The sequence below is a fragment of the Engystomops pustulosus genome, chromosome 2 (genome assembly GCF_040894005.1).
Source record: "Engystomops pustulosus chromosome 2, aEngPut4.maternal, whole genome shotgun sequence".
Lineage (NCBI taxonomy): Eukaryota > Metazoa > Chordata > Amphibia > Anura > Leptodactylidae > Engystomops > Engystomops pustulosus.
In genome coordinates this window covers 8517581-8536779 of record NC_092412.1, presented here as the reverse complement: position 1 = coordinate 8536779, position 19199 = coordinate 8517581, and the positions used below count along the sequence as shown (strand labels likewise).

Sequence of the window (19199 nt, the reverse complement as noted above, 5' to 3'; positions counted from 1 at the left end):
AAACAAGCGTCGGTGATAAGGGGTTAATAAATATTTCAGTCATTATACAGTTATAAACGTTGGATCGTCAGTTTCTTCCCTCACAAGTATCTGTGTCTCTCATTATAGGATCCTGTCAGCAGAGTAATGGCCGCCTTATCTCTCTAGTGTAGGAAACTCTTGTCCCTATGATAACAGAGATTATCTCTCTACACGTTTGTCTCTCTCTTCTCTTTCATCTCTAGACCTTGTTCTTATTCTCCTCTCCAACTTTTACCTCAGGATCATTGTCTCTCCCTTCTCTCCCACCATCTCCCTCAGATTTCCCTCTTTCCCTCCTTCTCTTCTCATTCGCCAATTCTTCCAGGGGGAGGAGTAATGAGCATGACCTGAAAAGATTAGCAGCTCTCCTAGCTAAGCTTGGTTGTGCTGTGCTCCAATACAATCCATGAAACAGAATATGATGAAGGGGTACAAGCTCCTTCGGTGACATCACACTCCCCGGGTCACATGACTAGTGGATGGTGAACAGTGGGCCCCGCCCCTTCAGTGACATCACACTACCAGGGTCACATGACTAGTGGATAGTGAGCAGGAGGACGTGTGTGTGAGGTAGAGAGTGTCCTGCACTGAGGAGAGAAGAGGTAAGTGACCAGAGGAGGGACTACAACTCCCAGAATGCTCCAGAGCACACACACTATATGGAGAGACTACAACTCCCAGCATGCTCCAGGAGCACACACACTATATGGAGGGACTACAACTCCCAGCATGCTCCAGGAGCACACACACTATATGGAGGGACTACAACTCCCAGCATGCTCACGGAGCACACACACTATATGGAGGGACAACAACTCCCAGCATGCTCCAGGAGCACACACACACTATATGGAAGGACTATAACTCCCAGCATACTCCAGGAGCACACACACTATATGGAAGGACTACAACTCCCAGTATACTCCAGGAGCAAACATACTATATGGAGGGACTACAACACCCAGCATGCACCAGGAGCACACACACTATAAGGATGGACTACAACTCCCAGTATGCTCCAGGGGCGCACACACTATATGGAGAGATTACAACTCCCAGCATGCTCCAGTAGCACACACACTATATGGAGGGACTACAACTCCCAGCATGCTCCAGGAGCACACACAATATATGGAGAGACTACACCTCCCAGCATGCTCCAGGTCCCTCCATTTGGGGTCCGGTATCTGCTATTAGTGAGGAGCGGCACAGTCCAGCGCCATCACTCCTCCCTCAGTCCAGTGACCTCCCCTCCAGTGTCTGGAGAATCCCCATCTGTCACATCACACATGTCATGGACACAATTGCTTCATATAGAGTTTGCTCTTAGTTCTTGTCATGTTTCCTCAGGTTCTATAGATCCAGGACTCCCAGAGGTTTCTCCTAAAGATGATCCTTTCCATCAATGATCCACCAGGGATCCGGGAGAAGGACAGAGAGCAGATGGCGGCCAGGATCCTGGAGCTCACCCTGGAGATGATCTCCTTGATAACCGGAGAGGTGAGAGTCTCCCAGGACACGGCTCTTATCTCTAGGAATAACAGCGGGAAATGACTGGAGAGGTGAAGGATTCTTAGGATCTATGTAGTGATCAGTGTCTCCCCATACACAGGATTACACAGTAGTGAAGAAGTCGTCTGGTGAGTGTGTGACCCCCCGTGTGTCAGGAGGATGGACCCAGAGCCCCATCACCGAGCCTCCACCTCATTCACTGATACATGAGCAGAAGATCCTAGAACTTACCTCCAGGATCACTGAGCTGCTGAGCGGAGAGGTGAGCGCTGCCGGGAATGCTGGGACATTGTACAATAACACAAGGGAGGGGTCTGGGTGATGACTGTGTCATTGTGGGTGTCAGGTTCCTATAAGGTGTCAGGACGTCACTGTCTATTTCTCCATGGAGGAGTGGGAGTATATAGAAGGACACAAGGACCAGTACAAGGACATGATGATGGAGGACCACCAGCCCCTCACATCACCAGGTAAGAGGAGACCTTCCTGATTATAGAGGACAGAGCAGGTGTGAGGTCACCTCCTCCATCATCTCATCATCACATATAGACAATGTATCAGTCACTCTGTATATTTCCTGTAGATGGATCCAGTCAGAGAAATCCCCCAGAGAGATGTCCCAGTCCTGAAGATTCCCAAGATATTAAAGAGGAATCGGAGGAGAATGTCCCTCTGGATCATCAGGTAGATGGAGCCTGCACTTTCTCTAGACCTTAATCCCATTGAAAACCTATGGGATCAGCTGAGTCGTCATGTAGAGGCTCATAACTCTTTACCCCAGAAACTCGATGAACCGAGAACCACCCTTCATTAAGAGCGAGAGGCACCTCAGCCAACAATTAGTGATCAGCAGAAGTTGTTGTTGTAGTCTCCTCTTGTCTCTGTTTATAGGAAACATAACTTGGTACATAGAAAAGAGTCGAGAGTGAAATATTTGATACACAAAAGCAATTTTACCATCAAACTTCCACTTCTACACGACTATAACTGTTCTGTTCTGTACTAAAGTTCTGCTGTGTAGATGGAAATAGCAGCTGCTAAGGCTAATATAATCTCGTGTATTAGGAGGCAATGACTCACAAGTGATGGACATAATCCTTCTGTGTCGTTATCATCTACAATAAAGAAATCTGTTCTGTTTTCGTAGGAAATTTATGGAAGAGAATCAACTAATGAACTAGAAGATCCCAAATCGGAGTTAGCGGAAGGTAAGAGTCTTCATAAATCTTTCGTGTACTGAGGGAAAACCGACCAGTAGCTCGAGCTTCCACTGCCAGGAAGACGTTGGTCTTTTTGGTTAGTTGAGTCTTTGAGAACCCTGATGTTTCTGTTTTATCTCTCCAGATTATTATCAATCACAGATTGGCAAACAAAGACCTAAACAAGTAAAAGTCTTTCCCTGTGCTGGATGCGGGAAAACCTTCATTAGAGAATTAGATCTTGTTGAACACCAGAGAATTCACACAGGAGATGAATCTTTCCCTGAAAGTGGGAATAGTTCTGCTCAAGAACCAAGTCTTGAAAGCTACCAAAGAACTCGCCCAGAGGAGAAGCGGTTTCCATGTCCAGAATGTGGGAAATGTTTTGCGCATAAGGGTGATGTTCCGAGACATCAGAGAATTCACACAGGGGAGCGGCCATTTTCATGTTTGGAATGTGGGAAATGTTTTTTGCAGAAAAAGCAATGGCAGGTGCATCAGAGAACTCACACGGGGGAGAGACCATTCCCTTGTTCAGAATGTGGGAAATGTTTTTCACGTAAAACTCATCTTCAGGTACATGAAAGAACTCACACAGGGGAGAAGCCGTTTTCTTGTTCAGAATGTGCGAGATGTTTCTCTTCTCAAATTCAACTTCACAGACATCAGAAAAACCACACGGGAGAGAAGCTGTCGTGTTCAGAATGCGGAAAATGTTATGCGACTAAATTTGAACTTCAAGGACATCAAAGAATTCACACAGGTGAAAAGCCATTTTTATGTTCAGAATGTGGAAAATCTTTTACACTTAAAAGCAATCTTAAGAAACATCAGAGAATTCACACAGGGGATAAGTCATTCACTTGTCCAGAGTGTGAGAAGCGTTTTTTGCATAAAGTTCAACTTCAGAGACATCAGAGAAGTCACACGGGGGAGAAGCCATTTTCGTGTTCAGAATGTGGAAAATGTTTTTCATTTAAAATTGAGCTCCAGGCACATGAGAGAACTCACACAGGAGAGAAGCCGTTCCCATGTTTGGAATGTGGAAAATGTTATACAGATAAATCGGCTCTTGTGAGACACCAAAGACGTCACAATAGAGAAAAGTTTACGTGTCCTGATTGTGCAAAGTCTTTTGTACATAAAGTTAGTTTTGAAAGACATCAGAGAATTCACACAGAGGAGAAACCATTTTAGTGTCTGGGTTCTGTAGAACCTACTTTGAGGTCTGGTTTCCAAAATAAAAATTTTACAAAAAATTTTTCTTTAGATGATTTCAGTGATGTCCATCGATATCATTCACTGAAAGTTGTCATCATTGATCACTGGACTCAAATTGATATTGGTTTTCAGGCATGAACTGATGGATTTGGTCAGATAGAGAACAGAATTCCTTAATCTTTTGCATGTTACTGAAGCATCACCAAACCAAAGATGGAAACGTTACGGAAGATAACATTGAGGACATTGGAGCCTCATTAAATTTTTGTGAAAGACTAGGCCAGGGGTCCCCAAACTACGGCCCGCGGGCCACATGCGGCCCGCGGACCGTTTTGATCCGGCCCCGACGCTTGGCGCACCGGCGTCGGTCCCCCACGCCCTTCGACAGTCGGGCAGGAGCCTCCGTCCGTCCGGACAGGAAGCTCCTGCCCGTCACTGTATAGTGCTCGATGCGGCCGGAAACGGCCGCTCGAGCACTATTACTGGAGCGATGTGGCCGGAAGACAACCCCGGCGCACATCGCTCCATGAACTAGGCTGCGCGGCCGCGTGATGACGTCATCGCGCGGCCGCGCACCCCTTCCTGCCCGGACGCGGCAAGAAGATAGAAGACTTAGGTAAGTAGAGGACAGTTTTTATTTTTTATCAAAAAAGATTGTGGCGACTGGGGGCCAATAGTTAGTTATGAGGGGCAGCTTAGGAAATAATTAATTATGAGGGGCAGTATAGGAAATAATTAATTATGAGGGGCAGTATAGGGAATAATTAATTATGAGGGGCAGCATAGGGAATAATTAATTATGAGGGGCAGTATAGGGAATAATTATGAGGGGCAGCATAGGGAATAATTAATTATAAAGGGCAGCTTAGGAAATAATTAATTATGAGGGGCAGTATAGGGAATAATTAATTATGAGGGGCAGCATAGGGAATAATTATGAGGGGCAGCATAGGGAATAATTAATTATGAGGGGCAGCATAGGGAATAATTAATTATAAAGGGCAGCTTAGGAAATAATTAATTATGAGGGGTAGCATAGGAAATAATTAATTATGAAGGGCAGCATAGGAAATAATTAATTATGAAGGGCAGTATAGGAAATAATTAATTGTAAGGGGCAGCATAGGGAATAATTAATTATGAGGGGCAGCTTAGGAAATAATTAATTATGAGGGGTAGCATAGGAAATAATTAATTATAAAGGGCAGCATAGGAAATAATTAATTATGAAGGGCAGTATAGGAAATAATTAATGTTGGGGCCAACATAGGAAATAATTATGAGGGGCAGCATAGGAAATAATTAATGGTGGGGGCAGTATAGGAAATAATTAATTATGAGGGGCAGCATAGGAAATAATTAATTATGAAGGGCAGTATAGGATATAATTAATGTTGGGGCCAACATAGGAAATAATTATGAGGGGAAGCATAGGAAATAATTAATGGTGGGGGCAGCTTAGGAAATAATTAATGGGGGAGGGACAGCATAGGAAATAATTAATGGTGGGGGTATAGGAAATAATTAATTATGAGGGGCAGTCTAGTAATTAATGGGGAGAGGCATATTCAATAATTAATGGAGAGGGGTCCCAGTATATTTAATAATTGGCCCAATTAATTAATTAATTGGGGCAATATATAAAATAGTTCACAAGGTGGTGCAGTATGTTAAATAATTAATTGAGGGGGTACCAGTGTATTGCGGATGCGGTCACATGGACCGCTATTTATTTTTAAACTTTAGTCCGGCCCTCCAACGGTTTGAGGGGGACAGTGAACGGCCCCCTAGGTAAAAAGTTTGGGGACCCCTGGACTAGGCCAAACTCTCATGATAATTGTGTGGAACAAAGTAGGATTGGAGTGAGGGAGATACATCCGGTAGAGATGTAGTAGGAGCTGAGATGGGCTGCACAAGACCTCAACTCTTCTAATGTTGTAATTAATATCAATGAGGAATCTGCTGTTAAGATCTATATTAATCAGCTAATTGAGGTCCATATCCCCTTCATTGTTTTTAGGCGAAATTTTGGGTCTGGTTTTATAGCTTGGTTCTATTCGCTGCACCATTGTGGAGCCACTGACCGTGGGTGTCAACTGTTTGATTGCCGGCGGCGGCGAATGGGCACCCTTATCTTTCCTAAAATTGTTGGTCCTTGTGACATCATCAGGGAGCAACGATCTGTCATTTTGACAGCCTCAGATCTTTGTAAGACCCTAGGCTGTGTAGTTTGTGATCATTTGTTACAATGTACCAGTGGCACATTGTAACAGATGATCTATAAAATTCCCATATACTGTTGTTTGGCAGTATCTCGTATCATCAATCAGACAATCTAGGGTTAAAGTACCCTAAAGGGTCTGAAAATTAGTAAAAACTAAAAGTTAAAAATTAAATTAATAAAACCTAAAAATTAAACTCGCCCCATTTCCATAGAATGAAATATAAAAATAAACAGTAAAAGTCCTGAACGTGTTAGGTATCGCCACATCCCAAAATGTGTAATCTATCAAAATATAATCAATTAAATATAATAAGACGTCCCAAACACCACTTTTTCGCCATTTTGCAACATATGAAAAACTTTGGTAAAAAAATTATTAAAAGGTTGTACAGTCCCCAAAATGGTAGCAAAGAAAACATCATAAAAAAGTCCCTTAAACACAGGTCCGTACACTGGAGTATGAAAAAGTTATTAGCGCCAGATGATGGCGAAACGAAGACATTTTTTTCTTTACAGAAGGTGTTCATTTTTTTTTAAATGTATTAAAACACAATAAAACCTATGTAAATTTGTTATCCCTGTGATCGTACCAACCCAAAGAATAAAGTAGACATGTCCTTTGGTGCGCACAGTGAAAGCCGTAAAAACCAAGCATACAAAAAAATGATGCAAATGAGTTTTTTCACTGCGTTTCCCCATTTCCCAGTACATGGCAAGGAATAATACATACTGTCACTATGAAGTGCAATTTATTATGCAACAAATGTACCGTATATACTCGTGTATAAGCCGAGTTTTTCAGCACAAAAATGTGCTGAAAAACGTCCCCTCGGCTTATACACGAGTTAAAAAATAATAAACTTATATACTCACCCTCCGGTGGCCCCGACGTGCAGCGCTGCTCCCCCAATGTCCGTGCCGCTTGTCTTCAGGCTTCCGCGCCCGTCTTCTTTCTTCTGCAGGGCGCCGCCTGTATGACAACTGTATACTACTGGGGGCAGGCTGTATACTACTGGGGGCAGTGCTGTATACTACTGGGGGCAGTGCTGTATACTACTGGGGGCAGTGCTGTATACTACTGGGGGCTGTGCTGTATACTACTGGGGGCAGTGCTGTATACTACTGGGGGCAGTGCTGCATACTACTGGGGGCAGGCTGTATACTACTGGGGGCAGGCTGTATACTACTGGGGGCAGTGCTGTATACTACTGGGGGCAGGCTGTATACTACTGGGGGCAGTGCTGTATACTACTGGGGGCAGTGCTGTATACTACTGGGGGCAGGCTGTATACTACTGGGGGCAGTGCTGTATACTACTGGGGGCAGTGCTGTATACTACTGGGGGCTGTGCTGTATACTACTGGGGGCAGGCTGTATACTACTGGGGGCAGTGCTGTATACTACTGGGGGCAGTGCTGTATACTACTGGGGGCTGTGCTGTATACTACTGGGGGCAGGCTGTATACTACTGGGGGCAGGCTGTATACTACTGGGGGCAGGCTGTATACTACTGGGGGCAGTGCTGTATACTACTCGGGGCAGTGCTGTATACTACTGGGGGCAGTGCTGTATACTACTCGGGGCAGGCTGTATACCACTGGGGGCAGTGCTGTATACTACTGGGGGCAGGCTGTATACTACTGGGGGCAGTGCTGTATACTACTGGGGGCAGTGCTGTATACTACTGGGGGCAGTGCTGTATACTACTCGGGGCAGGCTGTATACCACTGGGGGCAGTGCTGTATACTACTCGGGGCAGGCTGTATACCACTGGGGGCAGTGCTGTATACTACTCGGGGCAGGCTGTATACCACTGGGGGCAGGCTGTATACTACTGGGGGCAAGCTTTATACTACTGGGGGCAGTGTTGTATACTACTCGGGGCAGGCTGTATACCACTGGGGGCAGGCTGTATACCACTGGGGGCAGGCTGTATACCACTGGGGGCAAGCTTTATACTACTGGGGGCAGTGCTGTATACCACTGGGGGCAGGCTGTATACCATTGGGGGCAAACTATACTACTGGGGGCAAACTGTATACTACTGGGGGCAAACTGTATACTACTAGGGGGCAAACTGTAAACTACTAGGGGGCAAACTGTATACCATATGGGGCAGGCTTTATACCACTGGGGGCAGGCTGTATACTACTGGGGGCAGGCTGTATACTACTGGGGACAAGCTGTATACTACTAGGGGGCAAGCTGTATACTACTAGGGGGCAAACTGTATACTACTGGGGGCAAGCTGTATACTACTAGGGGGCAAACTGTATACTACTGGGGGCAAACTGTATACCACTGGGGCAGGCTGTATACTACTAAGGACAGGCTGTATACTACTGGGGGCAGTGCTGTATACCACTGGGGGCAGTGTTGTATACTACTCGGGGCAGGCTGTATACCACTGGGGGCAGGCTGTATACCACTGGGGGCAGGCTGTATACCACTGGGGGCAAGCTTTATACTACTGGGGGCAGTGCTGTATACCACTGGGGGCAGGCTGTATACCATTGGGGGCAAACTATACTACTGGGGGCAAACTGTATACTACTGGGGGCAAACTGTATACTACTAGGGGGCAAACTGTAAACTACTAGGGGGCAAACTGTATACCACTGGGGGCAGGCTGTATACCTCTGGGGGCAGGCTGTATACCACTAAGGACAGGCTGTATACTACTGGGGGCAAACTGTATACCCCTGGGGGCAGGCTGTATACTACTGGGGGCAAACTGTATACCACTGGGGGCAGGCTGTATACCACTGGGGCAGGCTGTATACTACTGGGGGCAGGCTGTATACTACTGGGGGCAAGCTGTATACTACTAGGGGGCAAGCTGTATACTACTAGGGGGCAAACTGTATACTACTGGGGGCAAACTCTATACCACTGGGGGCAAGCTGTATACCACTGGGGCAGGCTGTATACTACTAAGGACAGGCTGTATACTACTGGGGGCAAGCTGTATACTACTGGGGGCAGGCTGGGTTGGCAGTATACTATAGGGGGCTGGTTGGCTATATACTGGGGGGGTCTGTGACCAATGCATTTCCCACCCTCGGCTTATACTCGAGTCAATAGTTTTTCCCAGTTTTTGGTGGTAAAATTAGGGGTGTTGGCTTATACTCGGGTCGGCTTATACTCGAGTATATACTGTAGTGTAGGCTTCGCACATGCCCCCCCTAGAAGATAGGTAGTCCAACACACAGAAACCCTTGGTATATGGGTAGGCCAGCACACACATTCATACAGACAAATAACAGTAGGGAATTATACACGGAGGGGAGATAGAGAAAAAAAACACGAAAAAAGAGGGGGGGGGGGGCTTCTTCCATGTGGAAAATCTGGACCATTTCCTGGGCCCAGTCAGAGATAGAGGGAGGGGTGGTAGAGCGCCACTTACCTGGGATGACTAAACATGCTGCCATTAGAGAGAATGTAAGCAAACTATGTTTCCCGATCTCTCCGGGTAAGATGGCTATTAAAGCTCTTTCCGGTTTACCAGCTATGGGGGTGTTCAGATAGGTCTTAGAGATCTCAAATACCTGGTTCCAGAAAAGAAGAGGTTTACTGCATGACCACCATATGTGGAGCATATCTCCCTTTTCAGTACTGCATCTCCAACACATGTCTGGCAGCGGAGGATAGATGGAATGCATTAGGGCCGGTACCCTATACCACCTTGAGAGTATTTTGTAGTTGCGTTCTTGCATTGAAGATGCAATTGAGAGTTTGTGAGTGAAAAAAAGGCCTTATCCCAGTTTTTTGACGACTTGGCTATGCCCAACTCTTTCTCCCAGCTAGCTATGTATGGCAGACTACAGTTGATTCCTTCACTAAGAGGCTGTAAATTTGTGAGATACAGTGCTCCGGAGGGGATGTTTGGCAGAAGAGGTCCTCAAAGGGTGTCAGCAGGGTATTGAAAGCTGCCTCGGGACCCAGGCATCCTAGAAAGGAGCCTAGTTGAGAAAGTTCCAGCCAAGGTAAATGGGTTGTCTCGAGGCTCGTGGCCAAATCCCTGGAAAAAGTAGACGGAGCCTCACCTGAAAGGTCATGCATACAAAGGGCCTTGTGAGTCGGGCGTCCCAGAAAGATGGATCTAGAGAAAGCGGACGGGAAGTCTGGATTTTGTCAATGGGACAGAATTGTTTGTGAGAGAAAGAGAGTCTGCGGTTCCAGATCCACTCGTTGTTAAGGCACCCAGGAAAGCAGGCATAATGGGGTTGTGGAGCTATATTGCTCAATCCGGACCCAATGAGACCTAATGATAGTGCCAATCTAAAATCCACACTAAAGCGGATGCTTGATGATAAAGACTAAAGTCTGGTAGCCACCACACCCTCCCCCCCCCCCCCGGCCATCTTTGACCTGACAAGGTACCGCCAACCAATTCTTGGGCATTTATTGCCCCAGATAAAACGCAGCAAGGCTGAATGGATGGATGGATGGATTATAATCAAATTAATAAAAAACACTCAATATATAGTACATATCAAAGTGTGATATAACTTTGAATCTGGAAAATATTTTATTCAGAAATCACATATTGTTATCCATCACAGAACACACACAGCGGAAAAGCCATTTTCATGTACAGGCAGTCCCCGGGTTACATACAAAATAGGTGCCATAGGTTTGTTCTTAAGTTGAATTTGTATTTAAGTCGAAACTATATATTTTATAATTGTAGTTCCAGACAAATTTTTTTTTTGCCCCCAATGACAATTTGAGTTTCAAAATTTCAGGGATTATCAATAAAGCTTCATTACAGACAACTTACAGGTGATCATTGCAGCCTAGGACTTTAGTAAAGCTTCCAGAGAGCTTCACCAAAGGTCACATTAGGCAGAGGGGTCTGTCTTCAACTAGGGGTTGTCTGTAAGTTGGGTGTCCTTAAGTAGGAGACCATCTGTGAGAATTATTTTCACTTTAAAGAAAAAATTGTTCAACATCAGAGAATTCACACAGGAGAGAAGCCATTCTCATGTCCAGAATGTGGGAAATGTTTTACTCAGAAAACAGGTCTTGTTTACCATCAGAGAATTCCCACAGGGGAAAACCACATTTGTGTACTGAATGTGGGAAATGCTTCACCTTGGAAGCAAATTTTGTTATACATTAGAGAATTCTCGTAGGAGAGAAGTAATTTTTTTGTCCTGATTGTGTATAATAATTTGCTCAGGAATCAAAACTTGCCAGAAATCAGAATTCATACACGTTTTACTGAGGAAACAACTCTTATTTACCATCAAATAGTTCACTCAGGGGAGAAGCCATGTGCAACATCCCCCACTGGAACCTAGCCTTTTCTTCGGTCCTGGAGACAGCCGGGCCCAGAATACCGGAGTGGCTTGCAATTGCGGCCTAGACACACTGATGTCACGGTGCTTGGTATAGGGACCGGAGGGCTGTCCAACAGCCTGGCAGGTCTCCAGCAGGTGGTGTGTGCAAGAAATATGGAGGGAGAGGCTGATGTACTGGTTCTCCCTGGGGCGACCCCCAAGTGTCTGTGAGATATGTACCTGGGTAATGGATGGGGAGACCGTGGTGGTACAGCTGTATCCAGGGATCCGACAGAAGCAACCTTGTGCAAAATAACTCGCTGTTCTTTATTAGAACAACTGCAGGCAACAGGCCAGAACGATCTCAGAACAGATTCCGGATTACTGGAGTGGTCATGGAGAGTGGTCCTCAGGAATGGTTCACAAGCATGGTAGTAGATGAAGGCTGGGATGGAGCTGTGTCCAATTGTGGAAGCTGCAGCTCTGAGCCTCCTAACTCTGGTCCTGGGATTCGGCTTAATGTCAGCCCTGATGGTGGACTGACTCTGTCTCTCCTCACTCACAGTGTCTGGCAAGAACATGTGTTCAAAAAACACTAACATCCAACACTGAGTGTTGAATGTAGTGATGGATGTAGTGGTGGGTGTAGTGGTGGATGTAGGGGCGGGTGTAGCGGTGGATATAGCAATGTGTGTAGCGGTGGATGTAGCGGTGAATGTAGCGGTGAATGTAGCGGTGGATGTAGGGGCGGGTTTAGCGGTGGGTATGTAGCGATGGATGTAGGGGCCGGTGTAGCGGTGGATGTGTAGCGGTGGGTGTATCAGTGGATCCACAGAGGAGGAAAATCATGGAGATAAGAGGCAGTTATCATGTCCGAAACCTGAGAAGAGGTTTACCCAGAAGTTTAATCTCGATCAATATCGGAGAAGTCACACACGGAAGAAGCCATGTACTGAATGTGGCAAATGTTTTACCAAGAAAGCACATCTTGTTAGACACCAGAGAACTCACACAGGAGAAAAGCCATTTTCCTGTAGTGAATGTGAAAAATGTTTTATCGACAATTCCGGTCTTGTTAGACATCAGAGAATTCACTCAGAAAATAAGCCACTCTTATATAATGAATGTGGGAAATGTTTTACCCATGGATCAAACCTTGTTGTACATCACACAATTCACACAGGGGAGAAGCCATTCTCATGTACTAAATGTGAAAAATGCTTTAGAAAGAAATACGATCTTGTTAAACTCCAGAAACATCAAAAAGGAGAGAAGCCTCTTTCATGTACAGAATGTGGGAAATGTTTTTGCAGCAAAGTAGAGCTTTTTAGACATCAGAGAATTCACACAGGTGAAGCCATTCTTATGTACAGAATGTGGGAAATGTTTTACCCAGAAATTATATCTTGTTATACTTTGGAGAACTCGCACAGAAGCCATGTTAGTAATTATTACAATGTGAACATTTCCAGTCTAGATTTCTATTATTGAATTTCTTTCTTTAGGATCTCTGCTGATATCTGCAGTGTATAAGTTATCTAAAATCTGAGTTACTCCCTACTCACTATTTCTCTTGTTTCCCCAACTCTAAAACAATTGTGACGATTGCTATTAGGAAAAATATCCTGTTGGTTGTAACCACCCAACTGGTTTCCAGAAGGCTGTTACATCTCTCTAAAAGGGACCCTGCACAATTCACTGTAACTCTAGCTGGGCTTGTATGCTCCCAACGTCGCCCAAACTACCTCGCTTACCACAATCTCCAACTATTGCGATCATGATTGTGTCTAGTGGTCTATTGCTACTCTCGAGCCCCTCTTGGACTCCTCTTCCCAAAAACCTACTCTTATTGCAACAAAACCAAAGTGCCTTCCTGATTCCTCTCTTAGGGTCATTTGAAAAAATCCTCCACCCAAGACCCTTCATTCTATTCATCTCCACATAACACATCAATTTATTGATTACCTATTTGTATCACACAACAATTCCCCATCTCCAGCGCTGCATAGTGGTCATGCAACCATCTCTGACCAGGTCCCGGTTTTTATGTCCCTTATTTTCACAGAACAGGTGCTGCTCTTTCCATTATACTTCTGACCTCAGTATAGACGTCGGGAAGACCTGCATCTGTTCTGTGTGTTTGACCACTTCTGGTTGTGACTCGCAATAACTGAAGGAAGTAACTGAAGACCTAACAGAGATGTGAACTGGCCCTAAGACAGCAGCTATTATTTTTATTCTTACAGATGCTGTCATCTGTATCTGGTGCTATTGGTTAGATGGGGAGGGGCGTGATAATATTTGGCGCACATGGGAGATTTAAGAAAAATCTCTAAAATGCTCAAAATCCAAAATAAAATTTTTTGTTTGTGTCCCCCTTTAAATAGTTAATAAAATCTCATGAATAAGCTATAGACCCCAAAAATGAATTATCTATACATTGTATCTCACCCTGCAAATAATAAGCCTCATGTGTTCGCATTACCAAAAAAAAATTTAAATTTAAACCCTTTACAATGTGACAATACAAATCTGCTGTGAATGGCACGGCTTTCATTCCATGCCAGGCCATGCGCCCGTACAGCAGTTTGCCATCACATATAGGGGTGTCGCTACAGTCGGGAGAAATTCGGCACCAAACTTTTCAGAGCGTTTAATTCATTATGAAACTGTCAGTTTTGGCCTAAATGAATGTATATTCCAAAAAAATTCAAAAGTTTCTAAATCGCATTTCCATTTTGTTTTAACCCATGTGAAACACTTAAAGAATCTAAGTTGTGTTACACATGTTGAGGGGTGTAGTTTCTATAGTGAGGTAATTTATGGGGTTTTACTATTATTTAGGCCTTTCAATGTCACTTTGAAGCTGAGTTGTCCCTAAAAATGTGAGTTTTAGCGATTTTCATGAAAATTTGAAAAATCGCCCCTAAAGTTCTGCGCCTCATAAGAGAAAGGAGTCGACACATAAGATATCACGGGTAGTTTTACTTCCTGTATGGAAAGCAGAACATTTCAAACTTTGAAAATGAAGAATTTTTCTGAAACGTTGGCCAAATTTTCTTTTTTTTCGGAACTAAACACAAAACTTATCACTAAAATTGTACAACTAACATGAAGTACAATGTGTCTCAAGAAAACAATCTCAAAATCACCTGGAAATGTTAATGCGTCCGGAGTTATAACCAATTATCGTGACACAGGGCAGATTCTAACAATCGAGTTGGGTCATTAAGCTGAAAACAAATATCGGTGATAAGGGGTTAATAAATATTTCGGTCATTATACAGTTATAAACGTTGGATCGTCAGTTTCTTCCCTCACACGTATCTGTGTCTCTCATTATAGGATCCTGTCAGCAGAGTAATGGCCGCCTTATCTCTCTAGTGTAGGAAACTCTTGTCCCTATGATAACAGAGATTATCTCTCTACACATTTGTCTCTCTCTTCTCTTTCATCTCTAGACCTTGTTCTTATTCTCCTCTCCAACTTTTACCTCAGGATCATTGTCTCTCCCTTCTCTCCCACCATCTCCCTCAGATTTCCCTCTTTCCCTCCCTTCTCTTCTCATTCGCCAATTCTTCCAGGGGGAGGAGTAATGAGCATGACCTGTAAAGGTTGGCAGCTCTCCTAGCTAAGCTTGGTTGCGCTGTGCTCCAATACAATCCATGAAACAGAATATGATGAAGGGGTACAAGCTCCTTCGGTGACATCACAAGGTCACATGACTAGCGGACAGTGAGCAGGAGGCCCCGCCCCTTTTAGTGACATCACGCTCCCCGGGTCACATGACTAGTGGATAGTGAGCTGGAGGATGTGTGTAAGGTGGAGAGTGTCCTGCACTGAAAAGAGAAGAGGTAAGTGACCAGAGGAGGGACTACAACTCCCAGCATGCTCCAGGAGCACACACACTATATGCAGAGACTACAACTCCCAGCAAGCTCCAGGAGCGCACACACTATATGGAGGGACTACAACTCCCAGCATGCTCCAGGAGCACACACACTATATGGAGGGACTACAACTCCCAGCATGCTCCAGGAGCACACACACTATAGGGAGGGACTACAACTCCCAGCATTCTCCAGGAGCACACACACTATATGGAGGGACTACAACTCCCAGCATGCTCCAAGAGCACACACACTATATGCAGGGACTACAACTCCCAGCATGCTCCAGGAGCACACACTGTATGGAGGGACTACCACTCCCAGCATGCTCCAGAAGCACACACACTACATGGAGGGACTACAACTCCCAGCATGTTCCAGGAGCGCACACACTATTTGGAGGGACTACAACTCCCAGCATGCTCCAGGAGCGCACACACTATATGGAGGGACTACAACTCCCAGCTTGCTCCAGGAGCACACACACTGTATGGAGGGACTACAGCTCTCAGCATGCTCCAGGAGCACACACACTATATGGAGGGACTACACCTCCCAGCATGCTCCAGGAGCACACACATTGTACACATGGGGGAGTATTTATCATTATAGCCACAAAATTCCCATTAGCCAGTGGTGGCACTCAGAGCCATTTCGGGGGGCACTCAGGTTATCATCCTAGGACAGAGTTCACCAGACAGGAACAAATCCACCAAATCTTCCTGCAGTCCCAGGCAATTTAGGAGATGCTGCTCTCAGAGCTAGTTTAAAGCGACATTTCATTGGCTGTTTGGAACAGTGGCAAAAGTGAGAAGGTGTGGACAGCACTGCAGTATCTTTGAAGCTCATCCTGCTGGACCCACCATTCTTCTCTACAGAGACCCTGGAGACAAGCTAAAATGAGAGTCTGAATTTGCCCTCCTTCCTTCAACTGTATTGGTGGCCGCAGGGGCCAATACGATTGATAGATGTTGAAGAGCAGGTAGCAGTAAGTTACTGCTTAAAATGCCTTGTTGGCACTTCATGGTAAATAAGTGGATTTGGTTGTAGCTTGGGCACTCGGTCTCTAAAAGGTTTGCCATCACTGCCTTAATCCCTCGCACTCACCCATGGGGAAATATCTGAGCCAACAAAATCTCCCCCCATGTGGGGTCCAGAATCTGCGTGAGGAGTGAGGAGCGGCACAGTCCAGTGCCATCACTCCTCCCTCAGTCCAGTGACCTCCCCTCCATTGTCTGGAGAATCCCCATCTGTCACATCACACATGTCATGGACACAATTGCTTCATATAGAGTTTGCTCTTAGTTCTTCTCATGTTTCCTCAGGTTCTATAGATCCAGGACTCCCAGAGGTTTCTCCTAAAGATGATCCTTTCCATCAATGATCCACCAGGGATCCGGGAGAAGGACAGAGAGCAGATGGCGGCCAGGATCCTGGAGCTCACCCTGGAGATGATCTCCTTGATAACCGGAGAGGTGAGAGTCTCCCAGGACACGGCTCTTATCTCTAGGAATAACAGCGGGAAATGACTGGAGAGGTGAAGGATTCTTAGGATCTATGTAGTGATCAGTGTCTCCCCATACACAGGATTACACAGTAGTGAAGAAGTCGTCTGGTGAGTGTGTGACCCCCCGTGTGTCAGGAGGATGGACCCAGAGCCCCATCACCGAGCCTCCACCTCATTCACTGATACATGAGCAGAAGATCCTAGAACTTACCTCCAGGATCACTGAGCTGCTGAGCGGAGAGGTGAGCGCTGCCGGGAATGCTGGGACATTGTACAATAACACAAGGGAGGGGTCTGGATGATGACTGTGTCATTGTGGGTGTCAGGTTCCTAGAAGGTGTCAGGACGTCACTGTCTATTTCTCCATGGAGGAGTGGGAGTATATAGAAGGACACAAGGACCAGTACAAGGACATCATGATGGAGGACCACCAGCCCCTCACATCACCAGGTAAGAGGAGACCTTCCTGATTATAGAGGACAGAGCAGGTGTGAGGTCACCTCCTCCATCATCTCATCATCACATATAGACAATGTATCAGTCACTGTGTATATTTCCTATAGATGGATCCAGTCAGAGAAATCCACCAGAGAGATGTCCCCGTCCTGGAGATTCCCGAGATATTACACAGGAACCAGAGAGATGTCCCAGTCCTGGAGATTCCCGGGATATTACACAGGAACCAGAGAGATGTCCCAGTCCTGGAGATTCCCGGGATATTAAAAAGGAGCCGGAGGAGAACGTCCCACTGGATCATCAGGTAGATGGAGCTGAGGTTCCTGTGAATCCTCTATAGATGGATGTAATGAAGCTACTGACCTTCTCCAGCAGCAGTGGATGGAGGGTCTATGGGGAGATGTTGGTCGGACATAACTACAAATGGTAGAAGAGCAGGAGAAGTGAATAATCTTGTCCCTGGTGTCCATGAGTCTCCACCTCAGGATCGGGTCACATCGGGTTATGCAGTAATATAACCGGAACATTGATGTTGATGTGTAAAATATTGGGGTGAATGTGGATCCCGTCTCCTCCTGCAGGAGATTATTCCCCTTAGTTCCTGGTTCTGGAGGTTTCTGTCCATCACTTGGATATAAGAGAATCTCTGGAGACATTTCCTTGTTTTCTCAGGTCCTTCATGTTGGATCTTTCCAGGAAAGTTGTGGTGGAAGGAGGAGCGGAGAAGAAATCCCCTCATCAGTGACAGAGGAGGGTAAGAGCCTTTCATGTATCTTGTGGGTTATTCTTCCCTTATACATTGCAGGGAGAGGTCACATCCAGTGGTCGGATCGGTCTGTATTAATATCTCTCCCGTCCCAGGTAGAGAGCGATGGTGACCCAAGTATAGGCCAAAGAACCTAATTTTACCACAAAAACCCAGGAGGTGGGAAATGCATTTGTCACATGCTCTCCCAGTATACAGCCAACCAGCCCCCTGCCTGCCAGTATATAGCTAGCCATCCCCCTGCCCCCAGTATATACCCAGCCTCCTGCTCCTCAGTATATAGGTAGCCAGCCCCCAGTATATAACCAGGCAGCTTCCTGCCCCAGTATATAGCCAGCCATCTGCACGCAGTATGCCCAGAAAAATAATAAATTCAGTAATTGTATTCTAGTGTGTACGGACGATGCGCATGGACCTGTCGCTACTAGCACACAGGAATCAAGAAGAGGACTTTCCTGGGGCATCAGAAAAGAAAATACTGATTGTAATTTTAGTATAAGCCAAATGGGGGTTTTTCAGCACAAAAATTATGCTGAAATACTGAAGTATACAGGAGGTCCTCTACTTAAGGGTACGCAAATTACAGACGACCCCTAGTTACAGATGGACCCCTGTGACCTTTGGTGAAGCTCCCTGGATGTTACTATAGTCCCAGGCAGCAATGATCATCTGTAAAGTGTCTGTTATGAAGCTTTATTGATAATCCTTGGTCCCATTGCAGCAAAAAACTCCAATTGTCTCTGTGGCAAAAAACTATTTTGCCTTGAACTACAATTATAAAATATACAGTTTAGACTTACATACAAATTCAACTTAAGAACAAACCTGTGGAACCCATCTGCTATGTAACTTTCACTCTCTACTACCTGTGTTATTTCTGGCTCCTCCACTCCATAATTATGCACACACACCCCGGCTGCTCATTATTCACTCCTCTGGCTGGCCCTGCTATCCTCAGACAGGCGGTGACGTCAGTCGGCTGTCTGGAAATCTTGCTCATGTTTGAGAACTTGTTCCTTGAAGAGCCTGTGTCACGGGTGCCCCTGCGACCCATATTCCGGGTAGCAGGCGCACCCATGTACCTCCAGGTGCCTCAGCGTGTGACTCACCTGTCCCAG

At 45.6% G+C, this 19199-nt stretch overlaps 2 protein-coding genes and 1 pseudogene across 2 annotated transcripts in view; all 3 read left to right on the top strand.

Moving 5' to 3' along the window:
* LOC140119740 (uncharacterized) overlaps positions 1 to 19199 on the top strand; it is a 51079-nt gene that overhangs the window by 10480 nt on the left and 21400 nt on the right. The gene's annotated exons all lie outside the window — the stretch shown is intronic.
* Positions 1239 to 4230, top strand: LOC140119844 (uncharacterized). Its single transcript, XM_072139264.1, has 4 exons — positions 1239 to 2003; positions 2117 to 2217; positions 2681 to 2741; positions 2878 to 4230. Exons 1-4 carry the CDS (start codon positions 1919 to 1921, stop codon positions 3927 to 3929), a joined length of 1299 nt encoding a protein of 432 aa, XP_071995365.1. The 5' UTR covers positions 1239 to 1918; the 3' UTR covers positions 3930 to 4230.
* Positions 14782 to 19199, top strand: part of LOC140119969 (uncharacterized) — a 40404-nt pseudogene continuing 35986 nt past the window's right edge.

Excerpts from the sequence above, each read along its gene's own strand:
- LOC140119844 (XM_072139264.1), top strand. The coding sequence starts at position 1,919 with ATGGAGGAGTGGGAGTATATAGAAGGACACAAGGACCAGTACAAGGAC. Across the intron at positions 2,004-2,116 it reads CCAGCCCCTCACATCACCAG|ATGGATCCAGTCAGAGAAAT; the intron begins GTAAGAGGAGAC and ends TATTTCCTGTAG. Across the intron at positions 2,742-2,877 it reads CAAATCGGAGTTAGCGGAAG|ATTATTATCAATCACAGATT; the intron begins GTAAGAGTCTTC and ends TTATCTCTCCAG.